This window comes from Homalodisca vitripennis, chromosome 4 (assembly GCF_021130785.1).
Source record: "Homalodisca vitripennis isolate AUS2020 chromosome 4, UT_GWSS_2.1, whole genome shotgun sequence".
In the NCBI taxonomy this organism is placed as follows: domain Eukaryota; kingdom Metazoa; phylum Arthropoda; class Insecta; order Hemiptera; family Cicadellidae; genus Homalodisca; species Homalodisca vitripennis.
Window position 1 is genome coordinate 82,447,981 of NC_060210.1, and position 26,832 is coordinate 82,474,812.

Here is a 26,832-nt window from a genome sequence, read left to right on the forward strand (position 1 = left end):
TGTGTAATAATTTAATTTTTTCAATCTATTAAGCTGATAATTTATCTTTAAATAATGTTACAGGTTTTAAAAACTATGATGTCATTTCAAACTCTTGCAAACATTAAAGTTGTAGGCACAGAATCAGAATCTTTATTTGTACAGAACTGATACAGTACATCACATTAATGCTGTAGAATAGCAGTAACGGGTATAGTTAGTTATAGGTGAATCTAGAATTTTTGAATTTCAAATTCAATTCTGAATCTTAAAAAATAAATTCCCGACTCTTGAAATTCAAATCCTAGTATAGATAAGTTTTTTAACCTAGTATAGATTGATTAGGCTATGTTTTTTCGTACATACAATTAAAAAAACACGTTTTAGTGATCAGTAATTTGCATACTACCAATCAGCAGTAGCTGCAAACAGACACAGCAGTGCACAAAAATAAATATAAAATATATTAACTGCTTGAAAATATTATTTTAACAACGATAATTAGTCAATTATGTCATCTTTTTACGGCCTTCCAAACACGAGGTACGTTAAAAAAAAGGTTTTTGCGATCTTTAATTGATTTGCGTAATGTAGGCCTGCTGTCCATGAATAAACGCATAAGACTTACAACTCTGGACGGACATAAATATGCACACTACAAACTAAAAGAAAAATATTATGTCCAAAAATACGATAATTTGTTAATTACGTTAACTATATACATAAATATTACACAAAATATAACATAATTATGTTTTTGACATTCAGCAATGGTGATCAGCTGTTGTACGTGAATAAACATAGCAGACTCACAGTGCTGCGTATTCAAAATATAAAAAGTCCTAACTGCAAGCAAAAATCTATACATATAAAAGAAAGTCGTGTTAGTTACACTATTTATAACTCAAGAACGGCTGAACCGATTTAGCTGAAAATTGGTAGGGAGGTAGCTAAGGACTGGGAGAAGGACATAGGATCCTGATTCAGGATTCCGCCCCACTGATCTCTAAAAAGTTACGGAAATACCCGTAAGAAATGCATTGCAGCAAACATATGTTATTAAGTGAAAGAGCCTGTTCAAATTTAATCAGCTGTTCTTTGTAAACATATATAATGCAACAAACAAATATGTTTATACAATTTAATTATGATTTTAAATTTCTTTACATTTATAGTTTGAAAGCATAAAGTAAGCTTAAGAGAATCAGCAAATTTTGTTTCAACTGTTTCTGCAATTACTGTTAAGCATAGACTTTACCATCCAGATAATACAATTCAAATCTTACGTAAAAATTCACCTTTAACTGCAATATTTTTCTAATATAAACCATGCTCGTGCTTGATCAGAAGAGCAATGCAGATATCAAAATTACTATCTTACGTTGGCTACAAATATAAAGAATGTTATAAAACCTACCTTATTTTTTTTTACAGAAGTACGGTTCTCAGAACTCCGTGCATACATATTCTCTCGATCGAGACAACAAAGCAAGCTCAATAATGGCATCGGATATATGAGTATAAATAATTCGATCCAGAAGTGATACACACGCAAAGCCTAAAATAAAAACCATACACAATTTCGTTTAACATCTGGAGCTCATAATCATTAGACTGTAATAATATGTACCTAATATATGCCTATTTTCGTTTCAAAATTACATTGAGCGCCATCATTTATTACATTGTATGTGTGCAAATGAATTCGACTTTTGACTCCTGTCCACGCTGGGCTAATATAGTTCAATTGTATACAAAAATCATAGAATATTAGAGAAAAATTCCAGTTATTTCACAAGTGCATATTGAGACTGTTTTAAAATTTAAATCTTAAATAGTTCATGAGCTCGGAGTATCTTTCAGTGACTATTTATCTCAGAAGGGTAATAAGGACGTTTAAAAGAAATATGCCTCCTATGTCCCAATTTTTCTGCAGGAAATCGCGTGCGAAGCCATGGGTAACTGGGTATTTGGTTGTAATTGGTATTTTATTGAAAATCAAGAGTTTTCGTTATAAAATACTACGAATGTATTGACGAACTAGCTGTTACCCGCGGCTAATCGCGCATAATTGCTTTTACTAAGTAATATAAGGACTTTTCTAAAGATTGTGTGCGAAGCCGCGGGTAACAGCTAGTTATTTATAAAAGTAAGATGATTATTTAGTGAGTTTATGTATTTACAGGTTTTAAAACTTAAAGTGTGGCAATAACATAATTTAGATATTGGTAATGTGTGTACTGTTGATCAGGTGTTAGTTAATGTTTAGTGGGTGTCCACAGATTTGAATTTTGAATCCTCACAATCAATTGTTGGATCTAAATCTTTGTTGAAGATTCGGCAGATTTGGGATTTGGCTTCATTACTAGGAAAAAGGAAACATTAAGCAAAAAATAATTTTAAATTTAAAACTAAAATAGTTATATTATTTAAGTTTCTACAATAAATTATTGTCAATATATAAAAACATGGCAAATAGAATAAAATAAAATGTATGTTACTCCAAACGTGTAATTTATATACTCATTCTTTCTTGACGCCAAATTCGAATAGTTAAAGTGAATCGGACCTTACTTTTGGAATAACCCTTGTATGTTCTATGATATCTGTTGATTAAATACAACTGAAACCATTGCAACATATTTGCCTCTATCCCTACAATTTTTAGTTTCATTAATTTGAAAACATACACTATGTAAAACCAACAACATAAAGAATACTCAATTAGATTTCTTGAAGTATATGGTTACATAATTTTTTAATTACGTACATAGTTCTTAAACAGCTGTATCAACATGGTCTTGTGACAGATAACATTTTTACCTATTTTCATTTAAATTAATTACCTTATTTTTACTTCCGTTTGCTTATTATTTATTTATTTTTGTTTTAATTTTACTCATTTAAAATTCAATTTTTCAATTTTAGAATCCACTTTACAAATACAGTGCACTTTTTTATAATGTGCAGAAAAATAATAAAAAATTCAACAGTTGCCAATGTGACAAGTGTATACTAAAATTATTATTTATATTTTATTAAACACAAAACCAGGTAGAGTTGAAGTTTTCAGACACCAAAATGAGTTGTTGATTTGAAACAAATTTTTAACTAAATATAATTTATGTTGAAACATAAGACAAAGTAAAGACCAAAATAATTTTGTGAAGGGCCTAATGAAAATGAGCAGATTTTGCAGGAGACAAGGTTCATAAAAATCAAAAATTAATCTTTTGTGAACAAAAAGAATTTAGATTAAAAAAATTTAGAGTGAACCAAGGACATTTATCATACTCTATCAAGAAGTATCTACAATCAAATTAACAAAACAAAGTTTTTACTAATTTATTAATCCTATTACTTAGAATAAAAGTTGAGCAGAAACAGCAAGATTAAGGAGTATACAAGTAGGAAATCAATATAAAATTTAGATTTAGCTAATACAATATTTATAACTTATACAAAAATGTATAGCCAACTTAATCTTTTTAATGATTTAATGCAAAAGCCTCAGCCATTTCAAAAGGTCGACTTAGGTGCATAGGAAAGGCTTTTCCTGAACCCTGTGGTGTGAGAGAGGTGTACCCCAGAAAGTTAGCAGAGTTATCATATAGCTTGTAGCTTGATGGGAACTAATAGTTAAGGGAGCACAAAAGTCCTCAGGTTGCAGTGCATTAGGTTTGTTAGCCTAGTTAGTATTTCCAAAAAATTGCAACAAATTTAATATTATGATCTAAAACCCAAACACAGTTAACACATAATAATAAATATTTACAAAAAACCACAGGTTAGACGGGAAAGCAGAAATAAACAATTAGCGGTTCAGCTTTTAGATTTGTCCAGGATTCTGTGAGTGAGCATTTACCATTGCCAAATTCCAGAGACCGATCCAATTCTATCCTGTTCTGTTGTAAATCGGTAGGAGTGGGGGGGGGGGGGAAGATGCCAATTATAAAATAACACAAAAATTATTTCTGACTCAACCATATCACTCAAAATATTGTTTAAATCTTAACCTTGAAAAATTCACAACCATCTCTTTTATTGTATTTAAAACTAACTCTTACATACATACATTATACATGCTCCTAGCACTTTATGGAAAATGACAACAATCCTTCTTTCTCTTTACATTTTACTTCCACTACATCTCAGAAACATTCACTTGTCCCTCTCCTTTTCTACATACTCCACTGAATCATACTTGGGTGGTAACATATCATAAACTCCTTGTTGAACTGCTGCCAGTGTTCAGATAGAAAATGTACATATATATTGCTTCCTGCTTTATTGGACAGTTTGGTGGTTAGTAGCTTTGCTGATAACTAAGTCTAGTAGTTCTATGTTGATAAGGAGATGACCCTGCTCACTGAAGTACCAACTGGCAGGGAAAACAGGAAAATAAATAAATAAAAATTCCTTTTATTTCCAAGCATTTCTCTGTTTACAGACTAATTTTGACAATAACTTAGGTCATTGAATACGAATAAATAAAATGTAAAATAATACTTAAAATTACACATATATAAACAGAAAATTACAAAAAACCACAGGTTAGACGGGAAAGCAGAAATAAACAATTAGCGGTTCACCTTTTAGATTTGTCCAGGATTCTGTGAGTGAGCATTTACCATTGCCAAATTCCAGAGACAGATCCAATTCTATCCTGTTCTGTTGTAAATCGGTAGGAGTGGGGGGGGGGAAGATGCCAATTATAAAATAACACAAAAATTATTTCTGACTCAACCATATCACTCAAAATATTGTTTAAATCTTAACCTTGAAAAATTCACAGCCATCTCTTTTATTGTATTTAAAACTAACTCTTACATACATACATTATACATGCTCTTAGCACTTTATGGAAAATGACAACAATCCTTCTTTCTCTTTACATTTTACTTCCACTACATCTCAGAAACATTCACTTGTCCCTCTCCTTTTCTACATACTCCACTGAATCATACTTGGGTGGTAACATATCATAAACTCCTTGTTGAACTGCTGCCAGTGTCCAGATAGAAAATGTACATATATATTGCTTCCTGCTTTATTGGACAGTTTGGTGGTTAGTAGCTTTGCTGATAACTAAGTCTAGTAGTTCTATGTTGATAAGGAGATGACCCTGCTCACTGAAGTACCAACTGGCAGGGAAAACAGGAAAATAAATAAATAAAAATTCCTTTTATTTCCAAGCATTTCTCTGTTTACAGACTAATTTTGACAATAACTTAGGTCATTGAATACGAATAAATAAAATGTAAAATAATACTTAAAATTACACATATATAAACAGAAAATTACAACAAATTGACAAATGATGGTTCCATCTAGTCTTGTTATCATTAATTGAACGAATAAATAAAATGTAAAAATAATACTTAAAATTACACATATATGAACAGAAAATTACAACAAATTGACAAATAATGGTTCTATCTACTCTTTTTAACATTAATTGAATTTGGTACTAACTAAAATCTAATTATGCATAAAAATCCTTAATTATAATTTTAAAACATTTATGATGGAGTTGTTTAATCCTCTCCCGGGCAATTGTCAAGAATCAACATGACGGGGAGCATGGCACTAATGTATGCAATCGACTGCTTTCTGCTTTGTGAATTACGGCTACTTTTGGAATTGCCAATGAGGATATCTGTTGACAGTACTGTAGTCCTCATTCATTATATGTTTTTATGCCTGGTAATGTTATTTAGGACTAATATATGAGACGTTTTATCGATCATTATTGACAGTGATGCAGTTTTTCATCAAAATTCCTTCAAACGTCTATAGAATTATTACTGCAAAAAGTTTTACATCTATTTAAAACTTACTGCAGCCTCGGTTTTACTGACATATTGTGTGTTTTTTACAGTATTTTGTACAAGATATGTAGTCTTATTTTAATATAACAATACAAATAAACATTTCTTGTACATGAGTATTCATTTGATTTAGTTTACCTCATATAATTTTTTGAAATACCTTCATATTATAGAAAATTTACATACATTTTCAATGATGTATAATATGTAATAATTTATAATCTGTTGAACTACAATTTTTTCCAATGTCCTGGAGATAGCTGGCAAAATCAAGATGGGCCGTAACTGTTGGACACCTTTTGGGGCTTCTACTTTCAGTGAACGGATACCAGGTTTAACGTTTTCGAAAAGGGTGTACTGCTCATGAACAATTCCATCCCTTACATAAAGGGCCACACCACCACTTATTGTGCCCTTTGGATGATCTTGTATGTTTTCTTTGTGGTTCGTGCACACTAAAGTGTATCCTGGTATATTGTAGCTGTCCAAAGGGATGCCAAGATGAAGCCAAGTCTCAGTCATACCAAAAATGTCAAAGTCAAAATCATACCAAGGCACTCACTCATAGCACCAAACCCAGTATTTAAAAATATCATTGTGACAGTAGGATCACACACCATGTCAGCTTAACCAAGAGGCTGTAAAACGAGGAAGCCAGTGATCCTCTCCTTTCTCTCAAGGAGCAGCCTTTTGTTCGCTTCCTTACCACTGTCGATTCTTTGCTGCAGTCTCACGTAGTACTCTCTGAACCTAGCTAGCTGTCTACTGACTCTGAGGATCTCAGCATCATTCTGCTTCTCCAGTTCGCATCACTCGGCAGCCTTGCTCTTGTAGCTGTTATTGAGGGTAGGTTTATACAGCAATGCTCATCAGACGATAGTCTGTCACAGAGCAGCTCCACCTCTTCAGCGAGCTCATTGTTGGATTTTGCCAAGTCATTCAACTTGCCAGAATCACTGGTAGCCTAAATACCTGAGGTACTAGGGATATAATTATAACAATGCTTGTATTAAAAATTTAGTAAAAACTAACTCCTACTACTATATATTGGTAGTGAAGATGACAAAAATAATTTAAAACTTTTTTATAATGTGATTGAAATGGCTAAAAAACAGGAATTTACATTTTATAGATTTTGTATCATGAAACTAAGCTATAAAAATTATTAGGTTACACACTTTTCTGGTTAAAGAAAACATTACTTATTTTAAAAGGTTGAAATTCTTTTACAGAAAGACTTAAATTTAAAATATTTTTTTAAGTAGACATGGGTATTCACAAAGCTGTTGCAACATAACTTGTACAAACATGCAGATTTATTCATGTTGTTACTAATTCCATTGTTTGATTGTTGTTTTATTTATTTAAATTATTCTGTAATAATTTTGCCTAAGCAATAATTTTTGTTTTTACTGTTTCTTTTTTATTGATTTGTTGTTGTAACATGTCATTTTATTTGAATAATACCTGTTTAGTACGTTTTATAATGATCTTGCAAGTATTGTTGACCTTAAATAGGAGTTTTCATCAAGTAAATAAAGGAAGGGCAAGGTAAAATTGTCAGTTATATACGAAAACATAAACAAGTTGGAGTTTACATTTACTTTGTAACAAGTGAGGGAAAAGAAATTTAACTATGAACAAAACAGTAATAAGAATTGATGGAATATATTTTACTGACAAAAGTTTCTTAACCCTTTGAGTGCCGGAGCATCGCTGTCAGCGATCCCGCATTATATGCAAGAAATGACAGAATCGCTGTTAGCGACTTCTGCAGTAACGCTTATATTTTATATAGCATTTATCTAAATTGGCTCAATGACTATATATATGCATTCCAAAGGCTTCAACGTAACTTTTGATGAAGGTTTGTTCTATTTTGGTTAGATTCAGATTTTTACGGCGGTTGTAAAGTGAAGCGCGTCAGTCGCGTTTAGAATCGGCCGCTATGCGGACGAGCCGGCACATGTTTTGTTTACGCTGGTGTTTATTTCACAAATGATATTGAAAGTTTTTAAGTGTAAATGGGTTTGTAGTGCTAGTATCTTCAAATTTTTCCATTTTGTATGTTGTTCTGTGTGTAAGTAGAACAATGATACAAAATGTCCGAAACTTTTACTCACTTCGCAATGTGGACAATGTGAATTACCCATGTCGCGGAGTAACCATTTTATTCGGACATTGGCTGAAGCGAAATACCCAGAACGCGTTGTGGGTAAACGAAAGTACTCAATTTCCGGAATAAACAGTTTCACCGGAGATTGATCAAAACAATAATACCCATACCCGACGTGGGTAAAATAGATTGCCCATGTCAGATTATGGGTATTTGTAATTTGTGCAAACACCAAGCATCTAGTACTTTACTAAATACGTTTGTATAGCTTTTATGTTTTTGTGTTTGTTCAGTGATATTTATAAATAATGAGTCGTAAAAACATTGCTGACATTGAAGACCTAGTATTGCAGGCATTAAATTTAAGCATTATCAGTGTAGACAATACACAGACTGGTAGGTTAGGTTAGAAAATTTCTAGTTTTGTAGTGGTTCATATTTTCATATTTATTTTCCAAACTTTATTTATAAGTATAAAAAAAATGTTTATATGTCTTTTTGTAAAGAATTGAATGGAGTATAAGATAGAATAACTAAATGTGAAAAAATAAAATATTTCAGTAACACTTAAGTTGTGTCAAAATAAAAAACTAAATGTTTTCGCTCATAAAGTTTTTGTTAATAATTTTTTTTATTTATATAAAAATGTTAAATAAGTGATAAATGTATTATATGTATAATTATCTAAAAAAAACAAAAACCCAAGACATTATACCAATAAATAAATTTGTTATGAATTTTTAATCAGACCCTTGCAGAATCAGGCATTTTCGCTCGGCATTTTATGCATACCATATAGCAAAACACTGCGGCACTCAAAAGGGTTAAACTCCTCCACATAATGAGAGTACATAGCCAGAATAAGAAATCAAAGGTTTAGACATTAGTTGTAATAATGGCTGACAAAACAGAAGCAAACAACTTTACAATCAACAGACAAACAAAAAACAATAACTAACACTGAAAAAAGAGGAAATGTCACTAATTATTGATGGTAAATTTATCAAATAAGTCCATGAACCAATTCTGGAAAATAAAATAAGAGAGATTTATGATGTCCATCAAGCAGATAGCAGAAGGCCAGAGTCTGCCATGTACTAGTATACGGTACTGAGACAGGCAGAGACAAACGGGCTATGATAGTAGAGACATAATATAGTAAAAACAATAAAACTTTTAAGATTTTTAACTTGTGACCTCTTGACCTTCAGTTCAAAACATAAATGTGATTATAGAGGCTCACCACTTACACTAGATTCCCAGTCAGCAGTTGTTACTGTGCCTAGACATGATCAATATCAAAGTGACTCAGGCTATCACACGCATTTGCTATATAAAAAATTCAATATGAAGCTGAACATCAATTGCACTTCTGACAAGAGATAATATTTTTAAATGTGACATTTTTGGCTTAGCAATTCTGGTAGAAATCAATTTATGCTCTCTTTATGAAGGCTCTGGTCATATGAAAGTCCCTAACTACCACTAATGTAATTTTGATTGGTCAAAAGTCGGGCTGAACAGAATTAGACCTTCTAGAAATAAAAATAATTCTTACTAACATGAAAATCACGTAAACAACCAAAACCGAGGTTAAATAAAAGGGCTATAATGGATGATGGTACTTCATTTTACTGAGTAGGAGTAACACCATTAAGATTGAATTAGGCAAAAGAGATTTCTTAGTTATTAGCGTGGACTTCCTCATACATCAGCGGATTCCACAGGAAGGGCGTACCACACTACCAAGGCACCAACAAACCTGCTGGAACAGTGTTTGATGGTTGGCTGATATGAACCTCAATGTTCCACCATCGCCGCACAGAAAGAATGTCCCTGTCGATACATAATAAAACAGCGTATTTATGTCGGTTCTATAAAATATTAAAATGTATGGATACTCCAGCCATATCAATATCATACGTGGGATACCGGCGGAACAGTTTTACAGGGACAACTCTGAAATGTACATAAGATGCAGAAGAGAACATATCTCTGGCAGCTTCCATGTCCTGAACTGTTGTCTGAATGTTGGATATTCCTGATTGTATGAATAGAACAGCCAGAAACAATCTCAATAAGATGTTGATTCAGAATTTAACATTATCCTGCACAGTCATCACCTCTTCCTTCACTATCAATTGTAATTTCCTGAGTCCATATTCACTTCTGGGACACCTTTCTCCACATGAATATCTTAGTTCACCTCATTTGGATATGCTCTTTGGCGAAGAACATTCGGGCCAAATTTTGTTGTGTAGGTTGTTTGGGTACTTAAATTCGTCAAGAATTACAGGGACATGAACAGTATCAGGTAAAGGTGAATTTGGGATGGAGAATCCGAATCATATTGAGATGGAGTTGAAAATGAGTATGCGTAATGATAATTCTATTACAACTGAACTTTGAAAAATATTCTAATAATACAACAATTATTTCCTTAGAAGTTATATTATTTTCCTTTTAATTTTTGGATTAGTATTTCAACTAATTCAATTCAACTTTCTCTATATTAACTAGTTAAATTATCCTACCCAAATATATCGTTGGAGTCAGACCTTGTCTCATGATAAAATGGTGTAGGCTAGCTATCCTTGCATGTTGGTTTCAACATAGTAATTACTATCTAAGTATGTTTTATGTTAATCAGGATCTAATTGAAAAATATGTCTGAATGTCAGTGTAAATCGTGACGCTATACAAAATGTAAAACCAGATGTGCTTTGGTAGTGAAATTGTGATCATATCGTGTTTTACATTATTAGTCCAGTCAATTTAGACATTGACCCTTGCAAAAATTCCCAGAAAGCTTAAAATTTGCATAGATGTTAGGGAAACCATTGTTATTGTGAAAAGTCCCCATCAATCCCATGTCTGCAAAAGTTTTTATTCAAGGTCAAATTTCACAACAATAGGTTTTTTTGAATTTTTCAGCAAAACGGTTAGTTTTGTGAAAAAGTATTTGAAACATAAATTGTAGATCATGCAATTATCTACAAAAATGCTCCTTATGCTTTTTTTCATAACACTAACCATTTTTGAGGAAAAACAATACAAAATTTTCTTACGCTGTATCGTCTATAATATGTACATGTTGCCATGCCACCTATGAGGTAGTGTACCTAACGTGTCTTTTTTAATGTGGTTTCCCCAGTAGGCCTATTCCACAGTCTATTGAAGTAAAATTAAATGAATGTTTGGTTATTCTTCTTCTTTTCAGTAGTTGCACTCTTGTTAGTGTGGTCGTTGTCGATCAGGTACAGCTCGAAAAGTGAAAAGTCCCGTTATACTTGATTGTAAACATATTTTATTCATCGTCATCGTCACCAATTATTTCCTCTTCTTCCCCTCCATCTTCTTCTCTCCCTCTTCTGTTAGAGATTCAACATTTGAACACGATTGGCCTTGACAAGTGGTGCATGCTAGTGAACAAAATAATTCTACTTTTTTGCAGCCCCGTCTTAAGTTACTTTGCAGTTGCAAGAAACATAATTAAGGAGATTTTCTGGTGCAGGTGGAAGAAGCGTGTGGGTTGGTTGCAATGCATTATTGACATGCTTCCATCCCCATTGTTCTGGGTCTAGTTGATTACCAAGCCACACCTGAACCTAGTAATATACACAATAAAACTGTTGGTCAGCGGAAGCTGCGGTTGGAGGAAGGCAAGCTAATTGCACACGTTTTTTATTACGTGTTTGTTTTGCAAAAGATAAATAACATAATTTGTCTATCGAAGTAATTTTTTGGAGCTCCATATACAGACAGAAGAAAGCGAGTTTGTGTTGAAGAGTTGATATCTTGGAAAGCTTGTGCACAAGTAATAAAATTTTCTTTTTCAAACAATTAAAAAATTGTGGTTTTACCCCTTCAAAACATTGCTGATATTGTATTACAGCCAGTAAGAGCATTTAAAAACTGTATATGATTGAACCGATTGATTATCTTCCCGAATAATTACTGCCGCAGTTGATAGGACCTTCAATTGCTCTTTTTTGCCTTTAAGTTTTTTCACTCTAAGCTTGATTGATAATATCATGATAATTAACAAGAAAACATACAATGTTAATTGTCCTAGTTTCTGAGTAATAATGACTCTATTACTAATTTAACTTCAATCAAACTTACGTTTTTACAAATATTTTCTAATTCTTTTAACGTAAACTGGCAGTCATCACTACTTTCAATATATGAAAATATTTTCCCCATGGCGAGATACAATGCTTCATCTTGAGGACGGCCGACTTAGACTTCAGTGGTCGGCTTTAAAAATGATACAAAGCAATCATTATGGTACTTAGCTTCAGCAGTAACTAAATCATGTTCAAACCCGATGCGAGCAACAATAGTTTTTGCGTTGTCATCAGAACGAGACTGAGCTGCGTTCATAACTGAGTCTTTAAATGAAAGAGTTCTAACGTTACAAATTTTACGACGAGATTTCTGTGCTTGTTTCTTTTTGTATTCCTCACTCAACTCGTCACCGCAAAATAAACAACAATAAAAAGAAATGACTCACTAGTATGAGGAGGACTTTTTGAGAGGTTCTAGCTTATTCCTCATGTTGCCGTTTTGCTGTTGCAATTGTACTCTTTCTATTGTATTGTTTGTGACACTGCACATGATTTGTCGCTGAATTTACATTCTTCAAGTAATCAGTAAGTTGATTCCCCCCTTGAATACTCGCGTTAAGTAACGTCTTCATGCCGCGATCGACAATAACACATTCACTTGAAGATAAAAGTTTAGTGCAAAGAAAACACTATTGTGACATATTTTCAACAAAAAGTGAATACAGCACAAACTTTAGCAGAGAATATTTGAAATAACTATGTGTTTTCACTACGAAGGAATTTTCAAGACTAACGGTGATTAAGGTGCGACCTCAGAAAAGCAGGTGGATGGAACGGCTACTCAAACAATGGAATGACAGGCAGATATTGTTCAAAGGGCACATGGTCCCTTGAAATTAGGGTCTCCGTTTTTTTAATATCATATTCTCAGAATTATCGGTAAATTTGAATGTATTAGTCATGCAGACTTATAGTTTTATTTACATTACACTCCCAATGATATCATAGGCAGCTTAGTCGTGCTTATTATGGACAATACAGCGTAAGAAATTTTGTAATTGTTTTTTATAAAAAACGGTTATTGTTATGAAAAAAAGTATAAGAATCATTTTTTTTTTTTTTTTAGATAGTTGCATGATCTAAAATTTTCATTTCAAATATTTTTTCATAAAACTAACCGTTTCGCTGAAAAATTTGAAAAACCTAATTTGTGAAATTTGACCTTGAATAAAAAATTTTGCAGACAATGGGATCGATGGGGACTTTTCACAATTGCATAACAATGGTGTCCCTAACATCTATGCAAATTTTCAGCTTTCTGGGAATTAATGCAGTTACCCCTATTTTTTGGCTAAATTGACCGGACTATATTGAAACTCACATACCTGTACTTAAGTGATAAAAAATAAAACTGCATCATATTTTCTGAAATCTTAGGTTTTGAAGCAGTTTCTATGACATTTGCTAATCTGTAACATTTTTTATAAAGAATTGTGAATGTCAGTTTTTTCTTTTAATTAAAGAAAAAAGAACTTTCCAGTTTGTCAATTTAATTAATATGTCTGGATATTCAGACCCATCAAAAGTTATTCGTACTTACTCAACAGTTAATGTCTAATACAATAGTAGATATAAAGTTTCAGAAATGTGTCAAAATGTAATAGTAATTTTAGAATTTTGCAAAATGTTAATGTTAAAAAACTAGAATAATTTTTTTCTGAGTGTGTGTGAGTAATTATTTTTTAATTCAGTATTTGAGTCACATTTATGTGGTATTATCACCCACAAAACATTTTAACACTAGGTTATGACCACACACACACACACACACACACACACACACACACACACACACACACACACACACACACACACACACACACACACACACACACACCACACCCACACACACACACATTGTTACTTTTAATAAAATATCATCAGAAGACCCAATACCTGTCAAACAGATTTTAACATTCATTAAATTTGTATAACTGGCAATAGCCTAATTTTATTATAATAAGGCTTGAATCACAAAAAGTACTTGCTCCACCTGGACTTTCTATATGTATGTATTTATAATATATATATATATATATATATATATATACAGGGTGTATATTATGTCTGGAAACACCCAAATATATCCTTTTAATAATTTAAATATAAATTTGAAACCTTCCTTACAATCGTGATAGAGATTGGGCATCTACTTTTTGGAACAATGTTTTGTTATGTCACACCAACGGGGGACGTCCTGCCGAGGGTATCGTGAAATATTCTTAATGGAAGCCTATACCTTGTGATACATAATTTTAAAGGTAATAGCTTACTGAATTGAATGCCACAAACCGCATCTCAAAGGAATTATTCTATCAGAAAATAGAGCATTTTTAGTATTGAAAATTTACTGATGTTCAACAATGTAATTTTAACATGGTTCTTGCCACAAAATGTGTTACACTAATTTTTTAGCATTTTTTAAATGTTCAATTAAAATAAAATAAACAATTTATTTTTAAGCTGGTTTCATTAGTACAAATTTACCAGTTTTTATTACAATGAATTAAAACTTATGAGTCACTTTCTCTGATTACTTATGAATCTGTACTTGGTGTTTTCCAGTCAGCAGGAAGGTTTAAAGAGACAAAGGTCACTAGCCTATGGAGAAACATTATTGTGTTATTAATCATCTGGTCTACAGGTTTCAGTTTGTTGAGCATGGAGCTTTCACTAGACAGGTCTAAGCAAAGGAATGATATGACCTTTGTCCATTTGTAATTTCCCAAAAATTTCATTTTAAGCTGGTTCTATTAGCACAAATTTGCCAGTTTTTATTACAGTACAATTATGGAAATACTTATGTTATTGATTTCTTATTACAAATAAAAATAATGTATGCTGTTAGAAAAGTCTTACAACAAACGTTTTACCTGCATTTGGTGTCAAAGCAATTGTTCGAACTGTGTTCCTTCTACGGTTTGACAATGAGCCAATCTTGTGTAAAAATGATTCGACAGAGTTGCCTAACATTTTCTTCAGTTATCAAAGCAATCTCCTCTATAATCCTGTTTCTTAGGTCTTCCAAATTATGAGGCTTTCTTCTATAAACATTGGATTTTAAATGACCCCATAGGAAAATAATCGATTGGTGACAAATCCGGAGAATCTTGGAGGCCATTCGATTTCTCCTCTTCGGCCAATCCATTTATGAGGAAACCTTAAATCCAAATACTCTCTTACCTGTCTCCCATAATGGGGTGGAGCACTATCCTGCTGAAACCATACATTATCAAAGTATTCTCCTGATGCAATTTGAATAGCTGGGATTATTTCATTTTGGAGCATATTGTAGTAAAGTTCGGCATTTAAATTTCCATTGATGAAAAAGGGGTCCAACAATTTTGTTACCTAAAATTCCACACCATACGTTCAGTTTTTGTGGTTGCTGTGAATGGGACTCAGTAATCCAATGTGGGTTTTCAACTAGCCCAGTAACGGCAATTGTGCCTGTTAACATTGCCATTTAGGAAAAAAGTTGCCTCATCAGAAAATAGTATGTTGGTCAGAAAAATCTCTATTGTCATCACATTTGCGCATCACAAGTTCACAAAACCTCAACTCTTCTGACGTAATCATCCTCACTTAACTGTTGGACTAAATGAACTTTAAATGGTTTGTATTTATTAATTTTCAAAATCTTACTCACAGACATAGGGTGCATATCATGTTGCTGTGCAGCTTTTCTGAGCGATGTATGTGGGTCTTCAATAAATGTTTGCAAAACATCTAGTGCATGTTCTTCATCTGTTGCAGATTGTATCCTACCCGACTTTGGCCGATTACGTACACTCCCTGTCATTTCAAAACGCTCAATAGTTTTTGATATTGTTGAAACACTTATGGGATTCCTTTCTGGGAAAGTGTCATTAAACAAATTACAAACTTCCCGGTAAGATATTTGACGATCGCCATATCCTCGCATCATCAACAGAGTAATTCGTTCTCTTTCAGACAATTCCATTAAAATGCCAAATAAAAAACTGAACTACTGTAATTAGATAACTTGTTGACAGCAATGCTTCAGAGACACTGATTAACTCGACAGGAATGATATGACCTTTGTCCATTTGTAATTCCCAAGCTTAGACCTGTCTAGTGAAAGCTCCATGCTCAACAAACTGAAACCTGTAGACCAGATGATTAATAACACAATAATGTTTCTCATAGGCTAGTGACCTTTGTCTCTTTAAACCTTCCTGCTGACTGGAAAACACCAAGTACAGATTCATAAGTAATCAGAGAAAGTGACTCATAAGTTTTTATTCATTGTAATAAAAACTGGTAAATTTGTACTAATGAAACCAGCTTAAAAATAAATTGTTTATTTTTTATTTTAATTGAACATTTAAAAAATGCTAAAAAATTAGTGTAACACATTTTGTGGCAAGAAACCATGTTAAAATTACATTGTTGAACATCAGTAAATTTTCAATACTAAAAATGCTCTATTTTCTGATAGAAATAAATTCCTTTGAGATGCGGTTTGTGGCATTCAATTCAGTAAGCTATTACCTTTAAAATTATGTATCACAAGTATAGGCTTCCATTAAGAATATTCACGATACCCTCGGCAGGACGTCCCCGTTGGTGTGACATAACAAAACATTGTTCCAAAAAGTAGATGCCCAATCTCTATCACGATTGTAAGAGGTTTCAAATTTTATATTTAAATTATTAAAGGATATATTTGGGTGTTTCCAGACATAATATACACCCTGTATATATATATATATATATATATATATATATATATATATATATATATATATATATATTGACATTGATTAAATTTACCATGCAAGTACATTTATTATTTACATGTTCAGAGAAGATTTTTATTTTTAAGGATTTACGCATTAAATTATTTTTTAAAGAATATTTTATAGGGTCTACCATGTTTTATGATATGATTACAATTTATAGCTTTTAAAATAATTTTAAAATGTTTAAACAATATCTGTATGAAGATTTGGAAAACAATTTTAACATCAACATTGTATAAAAATGCAAGTGGAAGCTTGCAATAACTGAAAAACAAAATGTTAAGATGTTAACCCTATAAGTGATGTACAAACCAACTGTAGTGGCACAGTATTTTAAGTCAACCATTCATATAACTTTCAAATATAAAACTACTACTCCAAATGTAACATGAAATACATATTTTTTTTTATAAAAGGAAACCAAGAATTATTTTTTTATTAATTTTTATATTTGCTGTATAATAACTTTATAAAGCTTCAAATAATATGTAAAACTGTAAAAAAAACAAAACTTTACACTAAAATTCCATTTTATACCTATTTTGTTGTTCATATGTTACACTCAAACTCCAAATTCGGACAATGTCCGAAACTTTTACTCACTTCGCAATGTGGACAACGTGAATTACCCATGTCGCGGAGTAACCATTTTATTCGGACATTGGCCGAAGCGAAATACCCAGAACGCGTTGTGGGTAAACGAAAGTACTCAATTTCCGGAATAAACAGTTTCACCGGAGATTGATCAAAACAATAATACCCATACCCGACATGGGTAAAATAGATTACCCATGTCAGATTATGGGTATTTGTAATTTGTGGAAACACCAAAAACTCCAAACACAACCATACCCTACACTAATTCCATAATAACAAGTAAAATAAAATCAAATTTTCCTTGAAATTCCATTTCTTTTATTTAAAAAAAACTAAACAGTAAAATACTACAAGTATCTTATTATTGAAAATGGGGAAAAAAATTATTAAACGTTTTCATACATATACATCTTTTATATGTCTTTTTCATACATGTACCACTTTCAATGTTTATTACAATTCTGTTCAGAAAATATTCACTTTACTTGTTAGTACAAGAAGTGCTACCGTGACATATAGAATTGCATTTTATGTTTGATTTTACACATCTGCAAGATTTGCCGGAGTAGTTCTTCTTGCATCCACATTTGCTGTTCATCAGGTACATCAATGTTATTAATAAATTTATTTGGAGCTACCTGGAACTGGTTTCTAGAAAACTTCAAGTTTTTGGTTTCAAGAACTTTGAACTTTATGCTTTGTACTAAGGGTATAGGAGTCATCATTCTTATTTATTACAACAGCCATTACATTTCTTGTAGCTAGTCGCCCCCAGTCGATATCAGGAATGTTTACCAAAACGTTATCGCCCACTTAAACTGGGGTTAATTTTCTTTCAGTAAGCTTTAGCATTTTGGCTGCCTGACTTTTTAATGCAGTTACACAGTTTTCTCGTGTTGTGTATATGGCAGATTTGTGTGTAGTGCACAAAGGTAAGTCTAAGTCTTCATTATTTGAAATTTATCATGGATGTGCTGACCACATTCAAAACTGCTCTTTCCTTTGTCACAGTCAATATCACAGAGTGTTAAGTTATCGCTGGACATAGTTTCTTTTTCCACGTGTTTATTGTTTTCTACAGTTCTTGTCAAAATTTCCGAAGCATCTTCATCCACAGCATTTATTTCTTCTTTATCTTCTTCATTAAAACTTCTTTTGAGCTTAGAGTTCTTTCTCAGTAGTTATTATTTTTAAAACGTCGGCTGTCAAAGGAGAATCTAATAATCCATTTTTCTGCGGTGAACCAAACATTGCCTTATAAGGAGCTCTCTTAATCCCACTGTGGTGACTGTCGTTCTTAAAATTCTGAATGATCCTGAGACCACTTGCCCATCCAGAGGTATTGTTATCAGCCATCCAAGCCACAAGACTATCTCGAATGTCTTGATTAGCCCGTTCGACAGACCCTTGACTGCAAGTATCTTGGTTTTCCATGTACTAGTTTTATGGCACTCCATTTACTGGCTAGGTTCTTGATTTTGGCGTTTGCACAAATTACAAATACCCACAACCCGACGTGGGTAAAATAGATTATCCACGTCGGGTTATGGGTATTATGGTTTTGCTCAACCTCCGGTAAACGTGTTTATTTTGGAAATTGAGTACTTTTGTTTACCCACAACTTGTTCTGGGTATTTCGCTTCGGCCAATGTCCAAATAAAATGGTTACTCCACGACGTGGGTAATTCACGTTGTCCAACATCGCGAAGTGAGTAAAAATTTTGGACATTGTCGGAATCCAGAGTTTAAGTGTAACATATATAAAAAATCCAATATGTGCATTTAATTTCAAGTTTTCTTCTGATTTCGGAAATATAATAAATAGTTTATATGATTTAAAAAAATAATTAGACATTTTAATATAATTTTATTGAAAAAAATATCAAGAAACAAATAAAATAAGAATTTATATCCTTAATTATATGCTGATTTAAGAAATATAGTTTAAATTACCTAAAACAATTTTATATATACAGGATTTTCAACTTAAAAGTGATTGCTAATTAGGTTGTACGAAATTATTATTTTGGGAAATGTATATATTTTTGGGAAATTGGTTAAATACTGTTTCTAATGTTAGTATGATTGGAGCTGGAGTGGGGATGGCTGTTTATTCCCTGCGTATTGCAGTTGAACCATTGAACAATGTTAGGTTAGGTTGCATATTAGTGTGTTGTTGTTTGTTAAAACTTGCGTAACTGTTGAAGAATGTGTATTCTTGGTTGAAACTGATTTAGTAAAGAAATCTCCTGCTGCATGTCGGCAAAAATTCATGGACTAATTTTAAAAATAAGCACGAGTTAAAAGTGTAACACATTAGTTAAAAAGTTTCATGAAACAGGTTCAGTATTTTATGTAAATCTATAGTTTATTGCAAATTTATTTTTATTGCTGGTTGTTAAAACTGGATGTTCATAGTTAATTCTTATATTATTTAATATAAATAAATGAATGTGTAATATACATAAGGTTTATAAACTATTATTCAAGTAATAATTTACTGAAATCAATTCCAATACAATCACTTGTATCAAACTAAGAAAATAATTACTGTGCTCAAAAAACAACAACGTCCATGGCAGGTTTGTAGCTACCAAACAGTAGTACAAAAATATACAGGAATCTAAAAACAAAGGAAATTATAACAAATCTTGATTCTATGAGAAGTTTGACGTTTCCTGTCTGCTACTATGTGAATTTTTCTGAAATCATAAAGTAATTACTCTTTTAAAAGGTGAAAGTACGCAAATGCGCCGCATATTTTGCGCAAGCCACTTCTAGGGTTAAAACATCTATTTATATAATATATTATATAGTATTGCTTTACTAACTAAACAAAATTCATAATCTTTGTTTTCATTTAATGCTTCACATTGCTTCAGCTAGGTTTCTTACTTGTGTTTTTCTCTGTTTAGTGCGCTCTCATGACGTCAACCTCGTTGACAATGAAGGTATGATTCATTTTCATCTTTGCTTTTGCTAAATTTGGTAGTGTTATTTAAAGGTGTGTGAACATTTTGTATAATTAAAATATCGTTTGAAGCTAGTATCAGTAATAAATTCAAATTATATTACCCAAATTCAAGCAGTTTTTTTTTTTATTTAATCAATGTTTAAAGGTAAAAAGTTTTTATAAATGCACTTGGTAATTCTCCAATGTGTCAAAGATAATATTATTTTGCAAATCCTTTTGGTTGTTTTATTTAATTAGATTATCTATATGATATATTCATACTAAGCTGTAGTCTGTACCTGCTTTTGAAACTTAATGTTATTTTGTTAAGTGTTCATTAATGTAGTATAGGTTTTTATTTCTTAAATATTCTCAAAAGGTTAATCAAATTCAAGACAATCGAGTTGTAATAAGTAAATTTTCTACAAAATTTCTTAACATTTCAAGGTTTCTGTACACAACTATGCCTACAAGAGTAGGGTACCATAAATAGTGAATAGTAATTACACAATGCAGCAAACGGGGTCAACCTTGGAGTTTGTCACGGACTCTAACAATGAGGAGGAAATTATCATTACTAATGATAAGATTTGGTCCAGTAAAACAATCCAGACAGTCAAATAGTAGATGCACAGGGCTTTAACAATGCAAAAATAAAGGAGAAACCAGTATTTTCTTAGTATTGACCATGGGTTTGTTTGTTGGTTTTGATGGAGCAAAGTACAAAAACGACAAAGTAAGTTATAGTGATACTTTGTTTATCACACAATAAACAATGAGGTATGCTTATGGCTGGTGTGTTTCTGATATAAGACAATATATAGCCACACTGACCCTCTGAAACATTTCAAGTCAAAAGTTTGTATAAATTCATTGTACAGTTCAGTCCTAGCGCTGAGTGATAATAACCTCTTAAAGCTCAAAATTTGAAGGAATGGTAGTGGTCGGATGCTTCACTACTGTCGAACCACTTCTAGGATCAGTTAAGCTGTAATTGACCTCGCTGGTGGGTAAACTTGTTTGAAGTGAATGCTAGTAGACTAGTTTAACATTATAAAAAAATTGAATTGTTTAGATAATTTTGTTGTGAGATACTACTAAAGTTTATTATTAAAATTATCTTGTTATGTACAACTCACTTCTTTTAATAAGCCATTGGAGTTTGAAATGAATATTATTATCTGTTGTATTTTCCTCGTGAAATAGATGTTTGAAAAATCTGAAATGTTGCATAGGTGAATCTGAACATTTGTGTTTTTGTAAATAATACATACTATATGTATAATATTTTATTCTGTATTGTGTTTTATTGATTGATGCAAATATGCCCTGGTAATATTAATAGCCAATTAAAAAATTACTTCAAATATTATTACACAAATATATTTACTATTAACATTGGTTCTTTTAAATTATAATGTATTACTATACAAACTTCACATGTACGAGGTGTGATCAAAAAGTTCCAGGACTGAATTTATATACATTTATTCATACAACATACAGGTTATTCGAATTTGTCTCCTTCAAAGTACTCCTGTTGGGAAGCTACACACTTTTCTCACTGGTGTTTCCACTGATCAAAGGCCCCAGAAAACTCTTCTTTTGTAAAGGTGTTTAGCAGCTCCGTCGTTTATTCTTTAATTTCGTCAACTGTTTGAAATTTTCGTCCTTTCAGGGGTCTCTTGAGGTTCGGAAAGAGAAAAAAGTCTGCTGGAGCCAGGTCAGGTGAGTAGGAGGGCTGAGGAATGATAGTCATTGCGTTTTTTACACAAAAGTCACGGATAACTAATGCAGAGTGAACAGGAGCATTGTCATGGTGAAGGACCCAATCACCACTTTGCCACAGCTCAGGTCTCTTTCTTCCCACAGCATTACGCACTTTTCTGAGGGTTTCAAGATAAACAAAACGATTAATTGTTTGACCTTGTGGAAGGAATTCATAGTACACGACACCTTTACAGTCAAAGAAAACCGTAAGCATGACCTTCACATTTGATTTGACGTGCTTTCTTGGGTCTTGGAGAGCCTTTTGATGTCCATTGTGATGATTGGGCTTTTGTTTCCATGTCGTAACCAAAACCCCTGTCTCGTCTCCCGTAATGACATGATCCAAGAAGCTTTCGTCGTCATTTGCCTTTTGAAGAAGTTCCTCAGAAACATGAATTCGGTGTTGTTTTTGGTCTTCAAACAAGTGTGGATGCCGACAGACTGGCTGGACAAAGTGTGTCACTGCTGAGCGTGAGTGACCTGACACCTGCTGACACAACAGCCCTGACCTTGTCGTACATACTGCACACACAGCTGACTGTACAATCTCATTGACAACAGAAGTAGCCCTCTTTTACAACTTAAGGATTATATTCTCATAACACACTACAGCATGACCACTTTTAGACTGCCACAAAATTAGTCATAGTCAGACAAAGTTATTAAAACTGTATTCCAGTATCTATTTTAACAATCATAATCAAAAAAATTGACAGATAATCAGACAATTCTTTAAACTGTTTTCCTACTACACCAATTTTTCAATTAAGAATCCAGTATTTTTTATTTTAAAAAATGACTAAATATCCTTGTGGAATGTGCACAGTAGGAGTCAAGCACAAAGGAATTTTGTGCACTGGTGTTTGTAACCAGTGGTACCATTCAAAATGCTTGGATTGGCCAGAAAAAAAAGTTCTCAAAGCTTTCTAAATTTGAAATAGAGAACTGGAAATGCAATAAATGTAAACTGAAAATTTCAACTACAAATCTTACCTTTGGATACAGTTAATGACCAACTGAACAACTCTGCTATAGGAGTAATACAAGAGAAGAAATTACTTAAAGTTCACAACTTAGAAGAAACGGATTTGGAAACTTCTCTTTCTTTCGTTAGCTGCTGAAGGTTGGTAATGCCCTACAAAACGGAAAACAACCAAAAATTAAAGCAGGACTTACTTGATATGACACTTAAAAACACCAAAACTAACACAGGACTTTGAAGAATTAAAAACCTACTCTGAAATAATAAACTACCAATCACAGATTGAAGAGCTAGAAAATGACAGGGAAAAATTACTAAACAAATACAACAAACTAGTAGAAAATTTTAACTTGTATTGAAAACCAATTAGAAAAAGAAAAAGAAATCCGGATGGACCTCACTAAATTATTTGAAGAACAAGATAAAGAAAAGGAAGAGACCATCTGCAAACTTCTAAATGAAGTCAAATCCCTCACTCAGTTCAAAACAAATCGGACTAGCCAGGATCGGGAACCTAGAACTCTCAAAGATATGGAATCCCAAACTACAACACTGAGACACAACCCGATATAAGTCCTAAAAGCCTAATCTTTGTAGAACTAGTTCACATAAAGAGACGGCAAGACCAAGCTGAGGAATTTATGAAGACTATACAAGCACAACTGCAATATACCACTTCGTATCCTAACTGTCCTAGTAACTCAATATCAACAAAACTGCTCAGCCAATGATGACAAAGTTAGTGATGGACAAATCAATTGTAAAATAATACGACCACTCAGATTTTCAGAGCCTGACAGCAGATAGAGACTCAAACACTACCCCCAGGAATCAGCCAAACCTGTAGACAAAAACTGAATACTTCTGTAAAAAATACTGTGGCTAAAATTATCAGACCATCAACCCCAGGAACCAGCCAAACCTGTAGAAAAAAACTGAATACCTCTGTGACAAAAGACGTGACTAAAAATATCAAAAACTGCAACCCCAGGAACCAGCCAAACCTGTAGACAAAAACTGAATACTTCTGTGACAAAAAGCATGACAGAAAACAACAAAACATCAACCCCAGGAACCAGCCAAACCTGTAGACAAAAAACTGAAGAGAAAACTAACACAACATCATCAGTTAGGAACAAAACCAACTATTATTTAGCATCTCTTTACAAGCTGCTAAATATGCTGCGGGTAAAATACCTCTCTAACCAAGTCCAACCTAACACCGCTAACATTAGAAAAAAAACCACCAATGACCGCAATAATTCGTCCAGACAACGAAAGTATTGAGGAAATTCTTCATGAAAAACATAGATTTTTTTAAAAGAATCAATCAAAATTTCCTGAACAAACCAATCACACTGCACCGAACCCATGACATGGCCTCTGCTACTTCACAAGCAACATCAGTGACTCCCCATACTGAACTAGACCAACACCACATAACAGCTGAGACAGAAATACAATCGTCCAACCCTTTTTTTAGACCATGTAAGCTCATTAAATCACCATCCATAACAAAAACTCAAAGCAAAATCAGGACAAACTACTTTTCTTCCACCAAAATATGGATAGAATGGCAAGCAAAATTGAGCGGCTAGAACACCTGCTGCACAATACAAATCCAGATTTTATAAATACTGACAGAACATGGTCTAAAAAAGGGCACAATAGATCAAGCCATAATAGCTGACTACAAACTAATCAGTGCTTATGGCAGAAGTGAACACATTAAAGGAGGAGTCACCATATATAAACATAACCAAGTTTCCTATAAAACCGAAAGCGTAGGGTTAGTAGAACAATACAGTATTGAGATGACTTGTGAAGTATCAGCTATTAAAATAAGAATGAACCCAAGAAAAATGCTTATACTTACTTGAGTGTACCGACCACCAGGATCAAATTTTGACAATGTACTTAAAGTCCTGTCTGAAGCTCTGGACAAAACTAACCGCTGAGTGCTAAAAAACTTGTTATGGGGGATGTAAACATTGATAATCTTGATGAGACCTCAAGAGAAACGCAGTGCATTCAACGAACTGCTAAGGGATATAACATCCAGAGATTAGACCTCCCACCTACCAGAACCAAATCACCGAAATCTCTATATCCTCAATAGACATAGTATGCTCAGATCTGGATCAAGACATGATAAGTGTAGAAGTGACTATCACTGGGGCTATCAGACCACACTGGACAAATACTGTACAATAACATGCCAAAAGAGACCATAGGAAACATATATAATTCACAAAGAAATCTTACACATAATAATAATCTCCTTAACTTAAAGAACCGACTGTCTATGGGAAACTTGGGACTCCCGTCATTAATTCAAATGAGGTAGACGAAGCATATTTCCACTTTAGCACATCTTTCCAGTTTGCACTTGACTGGACTTGCCCCTAAGGTGAGATCTCGTTGCTAAGCAAAAAAAGGGAAAAAATGATTACTTATATACCAGAGAAATGTCCATCCTTAAAGAAGAATTCCTGAAAGCACAAGATAAGTTTTTCCTAACTGGAAATTCCAGATGACAAACAGGCTGCCACTGAACGTTAAGAAAACATATGACCAAAAAACTTAAACAGTCAAGACAGGAGGCAAATGCTACATACATACAACAAGCAGATAATAAATCCAAAGCTATCTGGAACACTGTAAACAACGAGAGGCAAAGGAAGATAGGCGCTGAAACTACTAAATAGAAAATAGAAGAAAGAACTGATACTGAACAGAAGAACTTTTACAGATACTGAAAGAACAGCTAATTGTGTTTTTTAAACGAGTATTTTGCAAACATAGCTGAAGAAACGCTTACATAAACAATAATTAGCATATAACACAGATTGGCAGTCCCAGCCACTCAACATGTCGATAAGCAGTTTCTAAGAGAAACTCTAACACTTTGGAACCAACCACAGCTGAAGAAATGTACAAAATTGTAAGGTCTCTAAGGAGTTCATCTTCTTCTGGAATAGATATCAACCAAGATCCTTAAATGTTGTGGCTGATGAACTAATAACACCCCTTGTAAAAAATCAACAAAATTTGTCCATTCAAAAAGGCAATCTTCCCGTCAAAATTAAAAATTGCTAAAAATCAATCCATGTAAAAAACAAGGTGACCCTCAAAAACCATTGCCAATTACTACCAAATATCTCAGTCCCCCTCAAAAAATTCAATTACAGACCTAACTCTTTCTTATCAATCTCAAAACTTATTGAAAAAGTAACACTTATTAACTCCTAAAGTATCTAAGAGAACCAAATACTAACTGACAAGCAGCATGGATTCATCTCTGGAAAATCTACCACAACTGCAATTATTGACCTAGCTTGAATATATAATTGACAATATGGAGATCAAGCAAACACTATCACCAGCTTATACCTTGATCTCAGTAAAGCCTTTGATTGCCTTGGGGGGGACATGAACTCATATTGACTAAACTTCAAAATGTTGGTATTAGAACAAACAGCACTCAGTTGGTTTGAAAGCTATCTCAAAGGACGAAAGCAAATAGTGGAACTAAAGGAAACAACCAAGGGACACTCACACAATCACTACAATCTCACCCCTTACCAGTGAGAAGAGGAGTTCCACAAGGCTCGGTCCTTGGACCCAGTTTTGTTTATTTTATTTATAAATGACTTTCCAGAACACTTGAGAGAATATTGTCAAATGATCATGTACGCAGACACACAG

At 33.0% G+C, this 26,832-nt stretch overlaps 1 protein-coding gene across 2 annotated transcripts in view; it reads left to right on the forward strand.

Annotated features, from left to right (window-relative positions):
- The window catches only part of LOC124359650 (probable serine incorporator), a 64,568-nt gene that overhangs the window by 19,397 nt on the left and 18,339 nt on the right, over window positions 1–26,832 (forward strand). The window contains exon 8 of one of the 2 annotated variants that reach the window (XM_046812563.1): window positions 20,335–20,370. The exons of the other annotated variant lie outside the window; for it this stretch is intronic. Coding sequence (XP_046668519.1) covers window positions 20,335–20,370 — 36 coding nt within the window. The remainder of the gene's footprint in view (window positions 1–20,334; window positions 20,371–26,832) is intronic. 2 annotated transcript variants of the gene reach the window in all.